Source organism: Schistocerca americana, chromosome 9 (assembly GCF_021461395.2).
Source record: "Schistocerca americana isolate TAMUIC-IGC-003095 chromosome 9, iqSchAmer2.1, whole genome shotgun sequence".
Classification (NCBI taxonomy): Eukaryota; Metazoa; Arthropoda; class Insecta; order Orthoptera; family Acrididae; genus Schistocerca; species Schistocerca americana.
This window is the reverse complement of record NC_060127.1, coordinates 121,468,555-121,490,549: the sequence shown is the minus strand read 5'-3', so window position 1 is coordinate 121,490,549 and position 21,995 is coordinate 121,468,555. Positions and strand designations below refer to the sequence as shown.

The 21,995-nt window shown below is 43.8% G+C and overlaps 1 protein-coding gene across 2 annotated transcripts in view; it reads right to left on the bottom strand.

Moving 5' to 3' along the window:
* The window catches only part of LOC124551017 (esterase FE4-like), a 290,102-nt gene that overhangs the window by 86,841 nt on the left and 181,266 nt on the right, over positions 1 to 21,995 (bottom strand). The window contains exon 2 of one of the 2 annotated variants that reach the window (XM_047125863.1): positions 12,156 to 12,293. The exons of the other annotated variant lie outside the window; for it this stretch is intronic. Within the exon in view, the coding sequence (XP_046981819.1) occupies positions 12,156 to 12,293 (138 nt within the window). The remainder of the gene's footprint in view (positions 1 to 12,155; positions 12,294 to 21,995) is intronic. 2 annotated transcript variants of the gene reach the window in all.

Below are 21,995 nucleotides of genomic sequence, written 5' to 3'. Positions count from 1 at the left end.
TACTACAAAGATTAATGCGCTACAAACGCAGGGAAGGTTACATCTACATCTACATCTACATGGATACTCTGCAAATCACATTTAAGTGCCTGGCAGAGGGTTCATCGATCCACCTTCACAATTCTCTTTTATTCCAATCTCTTATAGCGCGCGGAAAGAATGAACACCTGTATCTTTCCGTACGAGCTCTAATTTCCCTTATTTTATCTTGGTGGTCGTTCCTCCCTATGTAGATCGGTGTTAACAAAATATTTTCGCATTCGGAGGAGAAAGTTGGTGTTTGGAATTTCGTGAGAAGATTCCGTCGCAACGAAAAACGCATTTATTTGAATGATTTCCAGCCCAAATTTTGTATCATTTCTATGACACTCTCTCCAATATTTCACGATAATACAAAACGTGCTGTTCTTTGAATATTTTCGATGTATTCCGTCGGTCTTATCTGGTAAGGATCCCACACCGCACAGCAGTATTATAAAAGAGGACGGACAAGCGTAGTGTAGGCAGTCTCCTTAGTAGGTCTGTTACATTTTCTGTCCTGGCAATAAAACGCAGTCTTTGGTTAGTCTTCCCCACAACATTTTCTATGTGTTCCTCCCCTCAATTACTACGAACTGTGACCTCTCCGAAAGGTCACATAACTGAGACGATATTCCATAAGCACGCAATTTAAGTACAAGCAGCTTGTGTGGTACAGTGTCAAAAGCCTTCCGGAAATCCGGGAATACGGAATCGATCTGAAATCCCTTGTCAATAGCACTCAACACTTGATATTAATAAAGAGATAGTTATGTTTCAGAGGAACGATGTTTTCTAAACCCATGTTGACTGTGTGTCAAAAGACCGTTTTCTTCGAGGTAATTCCTAATGTTCGAACACAATATATATTCTAAAGTCCTGCTGCATATCGACGTTAACGATATGGGCCTGTCATTTAGTGGATTACTCCTACTATCTTTCTTAAACATTGGTGTGGCCTGTGCAACTTTCCAGTCTTTTCGTAAGGATGTTCCGTCGATCGAACGGTTGTTTATGGTTGTTAAGTATGGAGTTAATGCATCAGCATACTCGTAAAGGAACCTAATTGGTAAACAGTGTGGACCAGAAGACTTGCTTTCATTAAGTGATTTAAGTTGTTTTCTACTCCGAGGATATTTACTTCTACGTTAATATTGGCAACTGTTCTCGATTCGAATTCTGGAATATTTACTTCGTCTTCTTTTGTGAAGGCATTTCGGAATGCTGTGTTTAATAACTCTGCTTTGTCAGCACTGTCTTCGATAGAATCTCCATTGCTCTCGCACAAAGAAGGCATTGATTGTTTCTTGCCGCTAGCATAATTCACATATGACCAGAATCTCTTTGGATTTTCTGCGAGGTTTCGAGACAGTGTTTCGTTGTGGAAACTGTTATAAGCATCTTGCATTGAAGTCCGCGCTAAATTTCGATCTTCTGTAAAAGATCGCCAAACTTGGGGATTTTGCGTTTGTTTAAATTTGGCATGTTTGTTTCGTTGTTTCTGCAACAGTGTTCTTCAAATGGTTCAAATGGTTCAAATGGCTCTGAGCACTATGGGACCTAACATTTAAGGTCATCAGTCCCCTAGGACTTAGAACTACTTAAACCTAACTAACCTAAGGACAGCACACACATCCATGCCCGAGGCAGGATTCGAAGCTGCGAACGTAGCGGTCCCGCGGCTCCAGACTGTAGCGCCTAGAACCGCTCGGTCACTCCGGCCGGCAACAGTGTTCTAACCCGTTTTGTGTACCAAGGAGGATCTGCTCCGTCGTTCGTTAATTTATTTGGTATAAATCTCTCAATTGCTGCCGATACGATTTCTTTGAATGTAAGCGACATCTGGTCTACACTTACATTATTAATTTGGAATGAGTGGAGATTGTCTCTCAGGGAGGCGTCAAGTGAGTTTTTATCTGGTTTTTTGAATGGGTATATTTTTCGCTTATTTTTCGATGATTTGGGGATTACAGTATTCAATCTCTCTACGACAACCGTGTGTTGACTAGTCCCTGAATCGGTTTTGATGCTCGTTATTAACTCAGGATTATTTGTTGCTAAGAGGTCAAGTGTGTTTTCACAACCGTTTGCTATTCGCGTGGGCTCATGAACTAACTGCTCGAAATAATTAATGAAGTTTACGGATGATGCGGGAGTTGATGTCTGACGATGCCCCATATATGCTCGATTTGAGACAGATCTGCCGACCGAGCAGGCCAACGCAACATGTCACTCCCTGTAGGGACTGTTGGGTTACAACAGCGGTACGTGGGCTAGTGTTATCCTGTTATAGGACATCCCCAGGAATGGCAGCGAAACATGTCCAATCACAAGACTGACGCCGATTTGCCGTCGTGGTGCCTGTGATATGCACTGACCGCTCCTACTGTCGTTTTGACAATGTTGACTGGAATACTCTCTTTCAAATTCTAAAGATGGCAGGGGTAAAATACAGGGAGCGAAAGGCTATTTACAATTTGTACAGAAACCAGATCGCAGTTATAAGAGTCGAGGGACATGAAAGGGAAGCAGCGTTTGGGAAGGGAGTGAGACAGGGTTGTAGCCTCTCCCCAATGTTATTCAATCTGTATATTGTGCAAGCAGTAAAGGAAACAAAAGAACAATTCTCGGATTAGGTATTAAAATCCATGGAGAAGAAATAAAAACTTTGAGGTTCGCCGATGACATTGTAATTCTGTCATAGACAGCAAAGGACTTGGAAGAGCAGTTGAACGGAATGGATAGTGTCTTAAAAGGAGGATATAAGATGAACATCAACAAAAACAAAACGAGTATAATGAAATGTAGTCGAATTAAGTCGGGTGATGCTGAGGGAATTAGATTAGGAAATGGGACACTTAAAGTAGTAAAGGAGCTTTTCTATTTGGGGAACAAAATAACTGATGATGGTCGAAGTAGAGAGGATATTAAATGTCGACTGGCAATGGCAAGGAAATCGTTTCTGAAGAAGAGAAATTTGTTAACATCGAGTATAGATTTAAGTGTCAAGAAGTCGTTTCTGAAAGTATTTGTATGGAGTGTAGCCATGTATGGAAGTGAAACATGGATGATAAATAGTTTGGACAAGAAGAGAATAGAAGCTTTCGAAATGTGGTGCTACAGAAGAATACTGAAGATTAGATGGGTAGATCACATAACTAATGAGGAGGTATTGATTAGAATTGGGGAGAAGAGGAGTTTGTGGCACAACTTGACAAGAAGAAGGGACTGGTTGGTAGGACATGTTCTGAGGCATCAAGGGATCACAAATTTAGCATTGGAGGGCAACGTGGAGGGTAAAAATCGTAGAGGGAGACCAAGAGATGAATGCATTAAGCAGATTCAGAAGGATGCAGGTTGCAGTAAGTAGTGGGAGATGAAGAAGCTTGCACAGGATAGAGTAGCATGGAGAGCCGCATCAAACCAGTCTCAGGACTGAAGACCACAACAAGAAACTGTCGTACGAAATCGCACCCCACACCATAACTGCAGGAGTCTATCATGCAGACAGGTTGGTTCCAGGTCCTCAACTGGCCTCCTTCTAACCAACATAAGGCTATCACTGGCACTGTATAATAACCAGCTCTCATCAGGAAACAGAACAGACCTCCACCCTGCCCTTCAATGAGTTCTTGCTTGACCCACTGCAGTCGCAAACGGTGGTGCTTTGGAGCCATTGGAATGAACGCTATAGGGTGTCTATCTTGCAGCTCTGCTTGAAGTAGCCGAATTGAAACAGTTGGTTGCGTCACTGTGGTGGCAAACGCTGCTCAAATTGCTGTTGCAGATGCAGTATGGTTAACCAGAGCCATGTTCCGAACACGCTGGCCTTCCCTTTCGGCAGTGCCACGTGGCCCAGTCTTCTTGCGACTCTACATTACCATGACCACCACTGGCAGCAGTCTTGTTCAGTGGCTAGATTTTTGCCATGTCTTCCTGCAGTATCGTCGGAGGAACGTAACCCTATTACACGACATCGCTTAAACTCAAAAAGGTGTTGATAATGGCGTCTTAAGGGCACTCCCGGTCCACAGCGATTCACTACATCTCTAGGGTAGCTACGCTCACGACTGGTGTAACACGTATTTAAGACACGCCTTGTAACGCCGGAAATGCATATCCTCCTATTTCCATCTATTGTACTATAAATTTTTTCCTTGTTACCTGAAGATATGACATTTCTGTGTCTTTATATATTGTTATTGTTTTACTATTTAAACACACACACACATATATATATATATATATATATATATATATATATATATATATGTCTATGTATAATTGGTTTGTTTTGTAAATATTATTTGTATTTTTACGCTGGGTCTGGCCCAGGGAAAACTATGGTATCGAACGATTACATCGATAGGTCGTGTGGAGAACCAAAGTGTTCAGGATCTCTGGTAGTGTTAACTCTGCCGCATGGAGCGCGGGCAGAGCAGAGTCTGGCTGGGGTGGTGCAGTGGAGCAGGTGTGTTGTGTGACGCTCCCACGAGTTGCCGCGCTTTCGGGGTTTGACAGCATGTAATTGCGCTCGACTTGCTATGATAGTTTCTGACACAGTGTCGCGGACAGGAAACATTAGCTGGCGCACATGAAGAGCCCGTTTCGCCTGGTAACCGTGTCGAGAAGAAGGCGAGCCAACATCCAGCGTCTGCAACAGCGATGGCCGACAATGAGTGACTGTCGCCACCTCTTCGATCGACGACTTCAAACCTTCAATCAACCAACAAGGAAGGCTGGAAGTACGTAAAGTTTTAGAACTGTATGGCAGACCTCAGCTATTCAAACTGTTAAATTTTTCTCACTAAATTACAGCAACGTAGCATGAACCTTTGTTGCTCATTGTCCCAATTGCATTACCAAGCAGGGTCCCTTCCTTTTCCAGAATGAACCCAAGTGTCGTTGAAATTCAAACACCAGCATTAAAGTAATATCATTCCATTTCACTGCTTTAATTTCAAAGTTCAGTTGAAGTATTCTTAGCTGGTTACAATATTTAGGATACACAAGCACAAATTAAGAGTGCGAGTTTTGTTACCATATTTTAGCTTACCTGTGGCTGCAGCTCAGCTTGGTACGTACTAAATTTTACTTTTGTTAATCAGAATCATTTAATTCAAAGTTAAATCTTTTATTTCTAAATTGCGTAGATTCAAGTAGTTTTTGAAATGATTGTTGAGGTAGCCCTAGACTAACCTTATTTTATTGAATTTCGTAGTGCTTCAGAAACAAAGTTCACTATTAATTTCAGTCACAAAATTAACTTTCAATATTCCGGTTTTATTAATTCTTTTGCTAAATTAAGTCAGACTGTAGCGAAATTTATTACTTCTGACAAACATTCAGTTTTCACACAACACGTGTCAACCTTCAGTTGCCACGCTTTTAGTGCTAAATATATGTGAATTAATCTTCAATTTTCAGTTATTATAGTAGTTGTCCATGGGACTGGCGACCGTAATTTTCCCCAAATCTCAAATATCTAATTAACGCCAATTTATTGTTAACGTAACGACCGCACATTTACTTTCTTTATTAACTTTACCCCTTTTCAAAATTAATTTACACCAATTTCATTTGCATTTTTCCTTTCATTTAGATGTAACCCTTTCCTCTCTCTTTACCGACAGATTAACTTCGGTGACGATTGCTTTTGCCAAATTTACATTAGGTACACGCGGTTTAATTTTTCACTGTGATTAAGGTCGATAAGTGAGGGGGAGGTTACAACCTGATCTGCATCCTCATAGTGGCGCTACTTGAGCCACATGCGACTGGCGCGAAATTTGAACAGACATCATCTTTCAGATGTAGAGACACGCCCACCAACTTTCGTTTAAGTCGCATAACGTGTCCTTATTTCTGATTTTGTTTCTATCAGTGTATACAGAAATGAGATTACGATAGTAAAGTATCCAGAAAACAAACGCTTATTAACGCAGCCAACTAGGGGTTAGAATTAAGAAAGAAACTGTTAAATGTTTCGTGTGGGGTGTTTTCCTTTACAACAGGGGAAGTTAGACATTGAAGAAAGGGAGAGACAAAATTGAAGCATTCGAGATGTGGGTTTGGAGTAGAATGAATAAAAAACACTCATGTACAGAAACAAGAGAGCACCCTGATCGACTAGAGATAAGATGTTCATATTCACAGGATATGTACATTAGTACGTCCTGCAGCAATTATTAGCATTTCAGATACCTCGGTTCAGCATGTGTCCTGTTACCTAGTACGTACAGGATCCAACATCGGTCCTGATAACTTGTTAGATGCGGGATGGCATCGACGCCTTATAGGCGGGAATGTCGTCCTGTGGTATAGCCATCCAGGCTACACTCACCTCGTTCCGAAGTTCATCCGTGGTGGTTAGCATTGGGTCACTTCACTGCACACGTCGTTTCACCACATTCCACACATTTTCGATTGGCTACAAGTCTGATGACATGGTGGGCCACTGCAAAAGACTGACATACAGAGACACCAAGAAGGCAAGTGTTCGTGCAGCAACATGTGGTCGTGCATTGGCTTTCTGAAAAGTGGCGTCTGGGGTATGGTGCCGAAAGAGTATGGCTACAGGTCACAGAATGTCATTCACGTACGTCACGCTGGTAGAGTGCCCTGGACATGCAGCAGCTGCGATTTGTGGTTGTACCCAACAGCACACCATACCACTAGGCCTTGAGTTGGCGCTGTATGTGTCGTGCAAACACAGTATAGTGATGCCGCTTCCTCTGTCTGTGACGAACCAATATCCGGCCATCATTTTCAAATAAACAGAACCTGGTTTCGTCTGAAAACACTATCTGATGCCATTCCTGTCCCCAGTAACATCGTTCCATGCACGATTGCTGTCTGGCATGTTTCTGCACGTTCGCAAACGTAGGCAGAGATGTCAACAACGCCCACGTAATGGTTCAAATGCCTCTGAGCACTATGGGACTTAACATCTGAGGTCATCAGTCCCCTAGAACTACTTAAACCTAACTAACCTAAGGATATCACACACATCCATACCCGAGGTAGGATTCGAACCTGCGACCGTAGCGGTCGCGCGGTTCCAGACTGAAGCTCCTAGAACCGCTCGGTCACAGCGGCCGGCCACAGGATGTCAGGTACATAAAAAGCGTATTATATAGCTTAATATTGCCCAATGGTGTAAAATTAGCTACTTGCTAAAACCATACATCGCAGGTTCGAATCCTGCCTCGGGCATGAATGTGTATGATGTCCTTAGGTTAGTTAGATTTAAGTAGTACTAAGTCTAAGGGACTGACCTCAGATGTTAAGTCCTATAGTACTTAGAGCCGTCTATGGTTTCCTGTAACTCTTCCCCTATATCAGTTCCCTGCACTTAGTGTTCCGAAAATGAAAGCTGCGACCAGAGTCATGAAGGAATCCATTGAAATACAGGTTCACGAGATACTATCAACAGAAGCGGAGGATACCAACAAAGTGCGGCGGGGGTTCCTGTATTATCGGCAACACGAGGGCTAGACCTGCACCGTTCAACTCGCAAGACGCGGTTGGAGTGTCTGAACAGAGATAGAGTATCCTCTACCCACCCTATTCCTGCCTCTTCCACCCTGCTCGCCAGCCGCAGACACGGCCATATGTAGCCCAAGGGGCGGGGGAGGGGGCTATTAGACGGGGGAGAGGGGGGGACGGAGAACTCCACTAGTATAAATGTGAACCTCCAATGCTAAGTCCCTAGAGGGACAGCCGCCACCCAACTTTGATTAGAGGGTTTCTGTAGTGATGCGAGTGTGGTGAGAGGCCATCAGCTTGACGACGGCGAGGGAGGTAGCGCAATGGGCGTGGCATATGAAGGATCACAGCTGACCACGCGCCTTCCATCAGCAATGCCGAGCGCTGTCTGAGCAGTCAGGGAGGAAGCCACTGGCCATTCATCACCCTCAGACAGGAACAACAGAGTGTCGTGCTCGCCTCATTATCTTATGCACTGATGATGATTGATTTGTGGGGCGCTGAACTGCCTGGTCATCAGCGCCCATACAAAGTCCCAATTTTTATGCAGTCCAATTTTTTTCACAATCCAATCTAGCTACTTTCAATAATGATAATGAGGAAGAAATGATGACGACACAAACACTCAGTCCCTGGGCAGAGAAAATCCCCAACCCGGCCAGGAATCGAACCCAGGACCCTGTAATCCAGACACAGCAATGCTAGCCACCGACCACGACCTGAGGACATGTTATGCACTGTAATCAATAAAGCGTTCTTCCTAAATGTCAACAGTGTTTTGCCTAGACCTAAATGCCTGTCATCCACCACCATGACCAGCACTCTACAGAATGGTGACAGGGGACATTGCTGCAATCAGCAGCGGAGGGTGAGCCACAGGTGCGTTGTCGTGGTGGAAGAACCAGTCTCTTGTCTGCCACGGATCATTTTTTGACAAACATTGTTTCGTAATCTTCTTAAAACTTCCAAATAAATTTTTTGATTGACGGTCTGGCATGGGGGAACGAACTCTGAAGAAACTGCGTCGTTAGCACCAGAAAAGAAAATCAGCATAGTTTTGATGACATGTTTTGGACGGTGTGACGATGTCTTCCACTGGCTAAACTGGGTCGTAATCATATCATCATGACTCAGCACTAGTAATGACCTTTGACAGCAAGTCTGGATCAGTTTCGAGCTATTGTTTCAAAGCACAACATGTTTCAACTCAACGTTCGTTTTGATTGTCAGTCAGAACACGAGGAACAAACTTGGTAGCAATTCGTTTCATTCCCAAATCGCTGAACAGAGCTCCAACATACCTCACTAATCTTTGACAGTTTATCAATTATCTGTGGACGGTCTGTGAGTTGAAACTCTCGAATTTTTTCTATATTTTCGTAGATTCGGGCAGTTGATGGTCGACCAGAACGAAGTTTGTCTTCAATCGACATGTTACCATCTTTTAATCGAGAAAACAACTCGTACATTTGACATTTTCCCATAGCGTCGTCTAGGTAAGATGCTTTCAAAATTAAAACAGTTTCAGAAGCATTTTTACCAAGCACAAAACAAAACTTCACTGCCGACGTTGTTCATTTGAACTTTCCGTCATAAAAAACGAAACAAGAACGTAACAGCTCTAGAAAAAAAATCACTGCAGATGAACAGAACAAGCCATGTCGACAACAAAGGCGGCGCTCGACTGGCAACGATTTGCGCTATTCACGCCTAGCGGCAGAAATGCGTACTAAGGAGCTCCGCCCAAGGTAATGTTATTCCCGTTGTTTTTGGATACCCAGTCTTCCATAAGTCTGAATTCTAAGGCAGGGATCACTTCTCGTCGCTGGAAACCAAGAGCCCCACATGACAACAGAGCAACGCCAGACAGCGAGACGAGAGGGCCCTGCCAGTGGCAGCCGCTTGTTGCAGAGTGGGTTGTGCGTGTCGCCAGCTGTTAGTCCGTCAAGGGAGTCGGAGCCGCAGCCCCGCCGGCCTGCCATCCGGGCGTGCTGCCTCCAACACTGGGTTCCCAGAGGGACTTGGAGCTCCAGCTCCAGCTGCCACCTCACTCCAGCTGTAGGGCCACAACTCATACCCTGTGCCCAGCTGTCTTCGGGTACCACCATGTTGATGCGAGTGGGGTGGGGGGCTGTACGACACTGAGGAAGGTAGCAGACCACTAATGTCAATGGCTGTTCCCTACAAAGGTTGACGGTTCACCACAGGGCCTTCCATCACCACCTCAGCAGCCACTCGGAGCAGAGCCGCTGCCCTTCCGTCAGTCTCGTCCCAGGGCAAAAGAGAGAGGCGTGCATGCCTCACTACAATATGTAGTGGAGTCAGTAAAAGATATTTGTAACTGTTAACAGTATTTCGCTTGGGCTCACCAGCTTGTCACCACCTCTCATTCATCTCACAGTGTATCCAGCACACTACGCACGGCCGCTTAAGTGGCACCATGTTGACATTCGTGGAGCATCGGCAATATGTCAGTATACTCGTTGCATGTGAGTTCCATGTTAATTACATGTCAACATCAGGGGCAGATCGAACCTCGTTTGTCCATGTTTTGCGACCTGCCTTGTTTACTGCCGTGTAAGGATACATTCTGCGGAAAGCTTGATGTTCTGTGAGAGCGGTAACTTCACATTTCAACCGCAGGTCTTTCAGAAAGCGCACTGACTTGCGCATTCGAGGAAATCGGCACTCGTTTGAACACTTCACTTAAATGGGCACGTCGTCATCATGACGTTCATCTCAACACAGCCAATTATCTACACTATGCTGCCATAAACCCTTGAAATTTGGGAGTTCTTTTGTTCACAGTCGAAAGTTAATAGAGTTTCGATTCAAGTAAACATGTTTACACTTGGCTTAAATACATCAGCTAAATGACAGAAAAATGTTATAATTAAAAGTTTGTAACTAGTAGCTCCAGCTCTGTGCAATTTACTTGTAACTAAATAAACTACACTGTGATCAAAAGTATCCGGACACCCCCAAAACATACGTTCCTCATATTAGGTGCATTGTGCTGCCACCTACTGCCACGTACTCCATATCAGCGATCTCAGAAGTCATTAGACATTGTGAGACAGCAAAATGGGGCGCGGAACTCACGGACTTCGAACGGGGTCAGGTCATTGGGTGTCACTTGTGTCATATGTCTGAACGCGAGATTTACACACTCCTAAACATCCACAGGTCCACAGTTTCCGATGTGATAGTGAAGTGGAAACGTGAAGGGGCAGGTATAGCACAAAAGACTACAGGCTGACCTCGTCTGTTGACTGACAAGGATTGCCGAAAATTGAAGAGGGGTCGTAATGTGTAATAGGCAGACATCTATCCAGACCATCACACAGGAATTCCAAGCTGCATCAGGATCCACTGCAAGTATCATAACAGTTAGGCGAGGGTGAGAAAACTTGGATTTCATTGTCTAGCGGTTGCTCATAAGCCACACATCACGCCGGTAAATGCTAAACAACGCCTCGCTTGGTGTAAGGTGCGTAAACATTGGACGATTGAACAGTGGAAAAACGTTGTGTGGAGTGACGAATCACGGTACACAATGTGGCGATCCGATGGTAGGGTGTGGGTATAGTGAATGCCCGGTGAACGTCATCTGCCAGGGTGTGTAGTGCCAACAGTAAAATTCGGAGGCGGTGGTGTTATGGTGTTTTTCATGGACGGGGCTTGCACACCTTGTTGCTTTGCGTGGCACTGTCACAGCACAGGCCTACATTGGTGTTTTATGCATCTTCTTCCTTCACACTGTTGAAGAGCAATTCGGGGATGGCGACTGCATTTTTCAACACGATCGACCACCTGTTCATAATGCACGGCCTGTGCGGAGTGATTACAGGGCAATAACATCCCTGTAATGGACTGACCTCCACAGAGTCCTGACCTGAATCCTACAGAACACCTTTGGGATGTTTTGGAATGCCGAATTCGTGCCAGGCCTCACCGACCGACATCGATACCTCTCCTCAGTGCTGCACTGTGAAGAATGGGCTGCCATTTCCCAAGAAACCTTCCAACACCTGACTGAACGTATACCTGCGAGAGCGGAAGCTGTCACAAAGGCTAAGAATGGGGCAACACCATATTGAATTCCAGCATTACCGATGGAGGGCGCCACGAACTTGGAAGTCATTTTCAGCAAGGTGTCCATATACTTTTAATCACATAGTGTATGTTCCTAACACCAAATCATGGGTAATGTTTCTTACAAATACCTGCTTAAATAACTATCCCTTTCACTTATTATTTTGTAAATAACTGAGACAAACACCTTATCTGAGACGGTCTGTATAAGTACATGTGGATTAGACAGATGAAGCAGTGAAGGCTAATAAGCAAGTAAAATCTCCTCCTTAGTGCTTATTGGTCACTTAATATGATCTGGCGAATTTGTTGCTTCTTCAACGTGTGTGATGAACAGCAACATGATAAACTGAAATCCTGCCATACCCCGTTCCCTATAAAACTTATCTCTCTTGTGTTTCCACTTTTACTACTCACACCTGTGCAGACTGCGTTTTTTGGGCCTGAGCTGTAGTCCAAATCTTTTAATAGATGTGAACATTTTATTCCATGCTACATTGTCCTTATAGTGTTCTGTTTTCATGCAGCTCAGTGCAGCTGTAACGGAGACATACCTTGGGCGTGCTGACGTTGATGAAGAGGCAGTCCTCGTCGCCATCGTACTTCCCCGCCAGTGGGTTGATCTGTGGCGCCATGTTGCCCTCTTTGGTGGCGTCTCGGACTCCACTCCAACCGGCAGCCGGCTGAGGTGGCTGAAACATACGGCGTACCCGCAAACCACTGTAGAGTTGTACTCTGCCCTTTTGCTTTCGAAATAGTGATGACTTTTTTATTGCACTGACAAAAAAAATCGCATCATCAAGAGGCAGATGTGCGAGATAAACGGAAGTTGGTAGCTGCGTTTCTACATCCAGAAAATGAAGTCTATTGAAATTTAGCGCCACACGGATATGACTGGTGCTAAAGGCATCACGATGAGAATGCGAATCAGGTTTGCTTTAAATACGCGCTGTAATGGTCGTGACCGATTGAGATTGGACGTGGTGAGTTGATGTTAGTCAACAAGGTCTTTAAGACAACGGCGGCTTCATTATCAACAGCTCACTGAGTTTGAACGAGGTCGTGTAACAGGGCTACGAGAAGCTGGATATTCCTTCCGCGATATTGCAGAAAGACTGGCACGAATGTAGCCAGTATACATAATCGCTGGCAGCGGTGGTCACGGAAAGGTACGGCAGCAAGAAGACCGGTCTCCAGACGGCCGCGTGGGGTACTACAGAGAGAGAAGACCGTCGTGTTCGGATTGTGGCTCTGGGGCATCGTAGTGCGCCTGCAGCACCAATTTGCCCAGCAAATAGCACAACAGTGACACGACCAACTGTCACAAATTGGTTACTTCAAGGACTGCTCCGAGCCAGACTACCTTTAGCGTTCATTCCACTGATCCAAAACTACCGCACTTTGTGACTTCAGTAGTGTCAGGCGAGACCTTATTGGAGGGTGAAGGTCTGTTGAGTTTTCTGATGAAAGCCAGTTGTGCTTCGTTGCTGTGTTGGTTAGAAGGAGACCAGGTGAGCACTGCAAGTAACCTGTCTGCGTGCCAGGCGCACTGGAGCTACACCTGGAGTTATGATCTGGAGGCCGACTTCGTATCACAGGAGGAGCACTGGTGTGCTAGCTGCAAAATTGTACACCGGTTTGGTGATTCGACCTGTTTTGCTGTTATTCTTGAACAGCATTCCAGGGGGGTGTTTTCCAACACGATAACGCTCGCCCACATAGCGCTGTTGTAACATGGTCTACAGACTGTGGACATGTTGGCTCGACGTGTTCGATCGCCAAATCTGTCTCCAATCGAACACATATTGGATATCATCTGACGACAACTCCAGTTTCATGCAGAACCAGCATTAACTGTCCCTGTATTGACCGACCAAGCCCAACAAGCATGGACTTCCATCCCACAAAGTGACATCCAGCACCTGTATCACACAATGCATGCACGTTAGCATTCTTGCATTCAACATTTTCGCATTTTTCACCGGTTGTTAAATTGCCAGAATTTCACATATGCAATGGCTTTCCTCGTGGTTACATTATGCTGTGATCTTGCAACATTAATCGCTTAGGTACGTTACCTAGACAAATATATTCCTGAAATTTGACTATTCTGCATTACTTGTTTGTTTCTCTTCCGTCAGTGTATCTTCCTTGACCTTGCCACAGAAAATATTTTATAACATTAGCCTGCAACATCCACAATTTTTTCAGTCGTTCTCATGGAATCTCGTAGCCGGTGCTTTTATTGTCAGTGTCCTGAACAAAATATTAAGCGTAGAGCACTGTTCACTGCTAAACAGACCGCAGGCGTCAGTCATACTACGAAAGGTGAAGGAGGCTTTCTGACAGTCTCTCTAGCACAATAGTATTCACCATTGTAAACACATTAATTGTTACTTTCAGTACGAAAGGTCTCCAATAAGTAATGCAACATATTTTTTTCTGAAAGCAGGTGCCGGCCGGTGTGGCCGAGCGGTTCTAGGCGCTTCAGTCTGGAACCGTGCGACTGCTACGGTCGCAGGTTCGAATCCTGCCTCGGGCATGGATATGTGTGATGTCTTTAGGTTAGGCGGGTTTAAGTAGTTCTAAGTTCTAGGAGACTGATGACCTCAGATGTTAAGTCCCATAGTGCTCAGAGCCATTTGAACCATTTTTTTTAAAGCAGGTTGGTTTTATTCTTGATTCCAATACACAGTATTATTTCCGAGACTTTCGGCTACAAAACTCTATTTTTCACTTTACTCTCCGTTCACTGCAACGGCTTTATGTGACTTTACTGGCGTGCTGTATCAATAACCTCCCCATTATCCACGTACAATTTGAAGTGTACAATTTTTCGGGCCAAAGAGACGGAAGTTGGAAGGCGCAAGATACGGGCTGTAGGGTGGATAAGGAAGAACAGTCCAATTAAGTTTTGTGAACTTTCCGTCTGTGCGCCGACTTCTGTGAGGCATCGAGTTGTCATGGGAAGGTTCGTTTGCATCTTTGTGGCGATGAACATGCTCAAGTCGTTTCTTCAATTTCGTGAGGGTAGCACAATACACTTCAGAGTTGATCGTTGCAGCATAAGGGAAGAAACCAAACAGAATAACCCGCTCAGAGTTCCAGAACACCGTCGCCATGACTTTACCGGCTCAGGGTGCCGTTCTGAATGTTTTTTTCGTAAAAATGGCGGTATGGAACCACTACATGGATTGCCGTTTTGTTTCCAGTTCGAAATGACAAAATCATGTTTTATTGCCTTGGACGATGTTTGACAAAAAATTGTCACAATCAGCCTCGTAATGAGCAAGCAATTCCGCACGGATAGTCCTTCGTTGCTCATTATGTTGTTGTGGCAGGGAGTGAGGAACCCAGCCGTCACACGCCATTGAATATCCACCCTGGCGGACGAATGTGCCAGGACTACTAACAGAGACGCCCAGCGAAGCAGCGAGCTCTTTGATTGTAATCTGTCGATCACCTCAAATGAGAGTGTCTCTACGTTCCAGAATCGCAGGAGTCACAGCTGTTTGCGCCTGGCCAGCACGCGGGAGATCGGACAGGTTTCTGCCACCTTGTTGTTATGATAACAGACGCCTTGCCCAACGACTCACCGTGCTTTTGTTCACTGCGAGGTCTCCATAGCCATTCTGAGAGTACCTATGAATATCTGAAATGCTCTGGTTTTCCGCCAAAAGAAACTCAATGACATCTCTGTGTTTGGACTGCACCTTCATCACAGACGCCATTTTGAAGGCTAGAGATAGCTTTGCTAGCTATCAGAACTTCATGATACTGTAGTGACTGATGCGGTTATATTGTTGAGCCGTGTAGGCTCGCGTTCGTGCCGTTTGTTCTTTGGCATTTTGTCACATTGAGTGACGTCTTGTTTCTTCCTTACTTACTGGTATAACGAAGTTGCTGGCTTACCTCCTTGAGTGGCAGCAGCAGCGCTTAGCGATGCTAGTACTGTCGTACTATCTTTGGTGTGACCACTACTATTTCTGGGTGGTGGTGGTGTGTGTGGTAGTCAGTCGGGTGGGACGGAGCAGCGAGGAAGTCTCCTCGCGAGGCCAGGCTGGGACCGCTGGAGGCGTGCACGCACTGTCGGATCGTGAGGCGCTAGCTGCGAGAACGACAAAGTTCGTTGCCCAGCGAACCTGGACGCTGAAGTTGAGTGATCAGTTAACCTGTTATGAAACCTCAACTATTGTAACATCTCTCCGTTTATTTGCGGGTTGTTGCTCCCTGGGCCATTAGGTCTAGCAGCAACCTATAGTATGTTGGAGTCGGCGAAATCATGCAGCCGTCTTCCTATATTGTGATTAATTATTAAATTGACTGTTACTTGCCAGTGAAGTACACCAGAGGTATTTTCTGCCCTGTGGACGTTAACGCCCCAGTTACCTGCTCTGGTCGTTAGCATAGTTTTCCAGCAGTGTGCCTTTCCTCGTCGTGTTGATGCTGTCCGGCACGGCGTGTAGTCCGACAGCCTTTTATGTTGTTTGGTTCATATTTTGCTTAGAGTGGTTATTGTTCGCTTGTCTGTTTTTAGACGCCGATTTCTGAAGACATAGTGCTGTTAGTATGGTCGTCTGTGGCCGATATTTTCCATCGTTGTGCCGTGGTCTGACAGAAGGGAATTGGTAAATTGTTAGTCGGTCCTTGGGCCGTCCCTAGTTTGGGTTGCCATCCCATTATTTAACTTCAGCTCTTGGCTGCCTGTCTAACCTCAAGTTTGAGCTACCTTCTCAGGCCGACCCTAGGAACACTTCTGAGCACCAGTTGTTTACTTTGTTTCAGATTATGATTTTCATTTCGGTCGTGTATTAATTCAGTTCTTTTTAAATTTACATAGAGGCCTTCAGCCGTGTTAAATTAAAATTTTGAAGATTTTTTATTTAAAAAAGAGTATTTTTTCCTAAAATTTGTACTATCTAAAATTGTTTGGAATACAGGCCCTAACCCGTTAGTTGTTCGATGTGTTATGAGTGGCCTTCGGCCGAGGATTTACGTTAACCCCTTTCAATAAGGCCTTCAGCCGTGTGTATTCATTAAAGGAAATTTTTTTATAACAAGAAATGTGTTAATTTTTATTGTTTGTCTGACTTGTTTTTCAGGCCTTCTGCCGTTGTTTTAAATGTTTGTGGCCTTCAGCCGTGCAATAAGTTAATATTTCTTTAATTAGGCTTTCGGCCATTCTGTTGTAAGTTTAAAAAGAAATTTCTTGGTTAGAAAAAATACTTTATTAATGTGTTTTAAGTATAGTTGTTCTTCAGACGTGTAGTGTAGGCCTTCAGCCGCAAATTTTTTTCAATTGCATGTTTTTTTTTTTTCAAATGACCTATTTTTACTTGCTTTTGATTTCTAAGCCCGGCCTTCAGCCGTTCTTGTTTTGGTGTGGTTTTGAGCTTTCAGCCCAGAAAGCATCTCAAGCCTTCAGCCGTATTGTCTAATTGTGATATTTTAAAGCATTGTGTAAATAAGTGGTTCTTAGAAAAATGAAGTTGTGTGTTTGATTGTGCAGCTCACAGTAACTGTTTACGGCCCCATCCACAATCATAACCTTAGCTTGTGCGCTCTCTGAGTACCTACCAACCCGGTTTCAATTCTACTGTGTTCCACAGCAAATTCGGCATTTTTTCAACCGAAATTGGCCGGGAAAAAATGAATGTGTTGCACTACTCATTTGACGCCCCCATAAGTCACTTTATAAGAGTGCTGGCCGCGGTGGTCTCGCGGTTCTAGGCGCGCAGTCCGGAACCGTGCGACTGCTACGGTCGCAGGTTCGAATCCTGCCTCGGGCATGGATGTGTGTGATGTCCTTAGGTTAGTTAGGTTTAAGTAGTTCTAAGTTCTAGGGGACTGATGACCACAGCAGTTGAGTCCCATAGTGCTCAGAGCCACCACACTTTGTAAGAGTGACTGAGCGATGAGGTGTAAGAGATATAAATACACTGCTGCGCTAGAAACAACAGCAAGGTAATGAAATTTTACTTTTTGTGGGCATACAACATATTTTGCAAGGGTACCCGCTTTAATTCGTAGCTGATATGAGGGTATACACTCAGCCATTGGGGACTCACAATCGATTTCACGTGCCTTGACTTAGGGCATTACTCGCTGGCACTACTATTGACTGCGCGAATCGACTGAAGCTCGTCGCTGATTTTCTCTGGCAGAGCGAGTACTAAAGCAGGCCCAGAGCAGAGTTGGTGGCGCAGTAAAAGCTAGACAGCGAGTGACAGCGGAACAGACGACGTCACGGGCTGAGTTCCGGATATGGTGTGCCAGTCGGCCATTAGCTCTTTTTATGTCATGACTTGGTGTAACTGGTGAAGTCGTAGTTAAGACAAGGAGCTGAGTACAGCGTCCTTCTGTCTGTATCCGCTGATATTCCGTGCTGTGTGGGACTGGGTGCTGGAAGCCACCCTGGATATTTTCAGTATTATTCAATATCTGCCACATCATGCATTTATGGTCAGTATTTCACACATTACGATACGCCCACCTCTATTTCCTGCGCTCGATGGTTTACTGACACATGGAGCGTAATTAACTGTTGCTTCAAATTATTTATATTTATTCAAAAATGGGACTTAACATTTATGGTCATCAGTTCCCTAGAACTTAGAACTATTTAAACCTAACTAACCTAAGGACATCACACACATCCATGCCCGAGGCAGGATTCGAACTTGCGACCGTAGCGGTAACGCGGTTCCAGACTGAAGCGCCTAGAACCGCACGGCCACACCGGCCGGCTATATTTATGATCAGTGAAATACTTGGATGTATGTGTAACTGTTCCTGTGCTGGGTATTTCTGTGTACCACTGTGAGATTCATTGTAATGTATTTGTGCTGGCTGTACGCAGTGTGAAAGACTAAATTGAGTGGTTTACCTTAATGTTAGATTTCCCACTGATATGGCTGTCAGCTTTCTTGTGCTGTAAATGGGAATGGGTTTTGGCAATAACCTGTCGTAAAAATTTCGCAGGTTTAATTGGGATCTTAAGGGTTTTTTAAGGATTTTGCATTTAATCTTTTATTTTATATTTTGTTTGCTTTAACAGAAATTTCCTGTATTTAATAGGGTATATGTGTAGAAACTGTGCTTTAGATTTCCATATATAGATATCAAGGAAGGTAGCATTGCTTGTAAGGTCTAATTATTAGGCACCACCTTGTAGAGGTCAGCTTGTCATTTCCCTTACATAGCTGTTTGGTTTACGCAACGTTCCTTCCAGAGTGGTTTGGCTAAATTACAGTCAGATCTTATTCTGTGGACATTCATTAAGTTTTCGTGTGGATAATTTTCTTCAGCTGAGTGGTTTAATAGACATTACCTTGGCCACTACTGTACATTCATGGTATTTTGGAAATTTCGTAAAAGACACATTTTTGAAATCTGGTGGTATATTAAAAGGCCTTATCCTGACCAATTCTCGAGAATGTGGCCATTAATACTTGCTTGTTTGTTTGGCCTGTGTTTCACCTAAGTCTTGTCTGTTACAGCCGTGCTTAGCCTTCTGAGCCTCGCGGCCGGTTTTTCAGCGGCTGGTGGCCGCAGGGGCTTGTAGGTGTAGTATATTCGCCTTGGTGTTCATTCGCTGCCCTCGAGGTGTGTCCGCAAGTGCCCAAAGCGCGCTGGTTCTCGCTGCCTGCTAATAAATCTTAAGTGAAGTAGTGGTTACATTACTTAATGATCTGATCTGTGGAGCCTTATTTTAAATTTTACTTGAAGTTGTACATTTCCTTTGGAATATACTTGTACTGCCCGTGTTATGAACTTCGGGTAGCTAAGTTTTTTCTTAAGTTGCATATGCACAAAGTTATGTCTTGATTATTATGTTATGCGAATATTTCCAACTCATTTAAATATAATTACTGGTTGGACGCTAAACTGGGACTGTACTTGCCTCACGTGTGGACAACCTTCATCTATTTTTCTGTTTTGGTTCAAAAATGGTTCAAATGGCTCTGAGCACTGTGCGACTTAACATGTGAGGTCATCAGTACCCTAGAACTTAGAACTACTTAAACCTAACTAACCTAAGGATATCACATACATCAATGCCTGAGGCAAGATTCGAACCTGCGACCGTAGCGGTCGCGCGGTTCCAGACTGAAGCGCCTAGAACCGCTCGGCCAGAGCGGCAGGCCTACTGATTTGGTACTTGATAAAACTTTCAGTGGGTTTTATGCTGATTTTAGCAGTGCGTTTGCCCTCTTGTGTGTTATGGGACTGTTTGATTAAAGGACTTATTTAGTTTCCCAAAAATCCTCTGAAGGTCGTAAATGACCTTTTGTTAAATTGTCTTAAACATATCTCTCCTATTGAGCAGCTTCTGTTTCACAGGGAAAGAAGTTTTTTTTTTAAATTACTGTTTTATATTTATTCTGGCTGGTTGAGGTGAAATCATTTGTTAAAGCCGATTATTCCTTTCACTCATAATTATCTGAGATCCATTTATTCATGCTCTTTTACATGGTAGTTAAATAAATCTGGCCATTGGAAGGACAAATTACGCTTGTATTCTGGGTTCTCCCTTCCATGCTTCCCTTGTCCTACACCATGCCGCTGCGACATTTGCGCTAACGTCATTCCACACTGCTTCAACTCCACGGCAGACTTAATGGATCGCAGTGGCTGGCGAGTTGCCACAGCACAGTCTTCCGGAAACCCAAGACGCAGCTGGAGAGAGTGCTGGCTTGAGCTGCAGTCAGGGTGGGTCAGGACAGCGCAGCGCAGCGAAAACGCGGTCTCCTGTTATTTTGTTGGAACGCAGTCACTGAGATCTTGAAGGTAGGAAACAGTCACCGCACTTAACACGTCACAAATGTAACGGCAGTTGTACGTATTACCGACTACAAGTAGCAGTCGTTAGAGTGCTGAAATACTTTCTGCAGGTACAGCTTCAATGTGCTTAAAGAACGCCACCATTGTCTCATGACATGGTTATTTTCTCACACACAGCAAATCACGGATTTATATTATATAAGATGAAACAACTGATCTGAAAAATACATGTATTTGGTGCCAAGGAACCTTTTCTTAAACTTATGCAATTTTAATCCGTTACTTTAAAACGTTCACTTGACCGAAACTGGTTGTCTGAGGGTAAATAAACAACATACGAGTACCGTCTGCTGGTGGTCTCATCATGTCGTTCCTTCATACTGTGGTGTGTAAACCAATGACAAGATGCACGATGGCTATTTTTTATTATTCATTATATATTATTTTTCTTCTTCTTCTTCTTCTTCTTCGCGGATGGATCACTCAGGACCACGCGTAATCAACATTTGTTGGCCTTCCTTTTCGCCCAATATTCCTTCATAAACAACGAAAGGGCTAGCTTTCGTTGCGTAGACCACGTCGGTTAGTTTTTCTCTCTTCTTCCTCAAAACCCCGCGTGTTTGTGATTTTTCTGATTTCATTTCTGTCATGTAGATCTGGAGACCCTAATTCTCTTAGGTCTTTTTCTGACTGTTTGTACCAGTTCGGTCTTGTAATTTTGTCCTTTAAAAATGTATGGATTTTGTACGTTAACCTGTTTGAGTCCATTCTTTCTAAATGCCCCATGAATTGGATTCTCTCATGCTCATTGTGTCTGTTATTTTGGAGATATTTTTTATATATTTCTGCATTGGGTTTTGGATATTGCACACCATCTTCAGTTCTTGGTCCTAGGATTTTCCTCATTATTTTACGTTCTTTCACTTCTAATTCCTCTTTTGAAGGTTTAGTGTCTCAGATGCGTAAAGAACTTCGGGTTTAATTACTGTTGTGTAGTGTCACTTTTTGCAGTTCCACGAGAGACTATTTTTGTTGTAAATGTTTTTTGTTAATTGAAACGCCGTCTCCATTTTCTGGACTCTTGATCTGACAGATATCTATTCATTACAATTTTCTGCAATCCATTCACCTAAATATTTAAATTCTTACCTCGAGAGATGTGGTTATTACCAGTTTTTAGGTCAGAAGGTGCATCTTTGATGTCAGTCATAAATTTTGTTTTTTCAAATGAAATTTGTAATCCTATTTTTGCTGCCTGCTCTTGTAATAATTCTAGCTGTTTCGGTGCATCGGTAATGTCCTGTGCGATCAGTGCTATGTCATTATTTATTATATACGTATTATTTATTATATATTATATATAGTGAAAATCTGATGAATCACTAACGGTTGCCGACAATGACGTAAGCGTTTCTACATTCTTAATGGAAAGTAAACAAATTTACTTGTTTAATAATCTTTGGTTCTATGGATGTTCTGGAAAACTACTGCAGATGCACGTCTGGGAAATGTTTTATTAAATTCACCAGGCCAACACCAACATCTTTCATTAGCCATAACTCCGTAACTAAACATTTGCTGACCTATGTTTATATCAACTTTATTCTTTA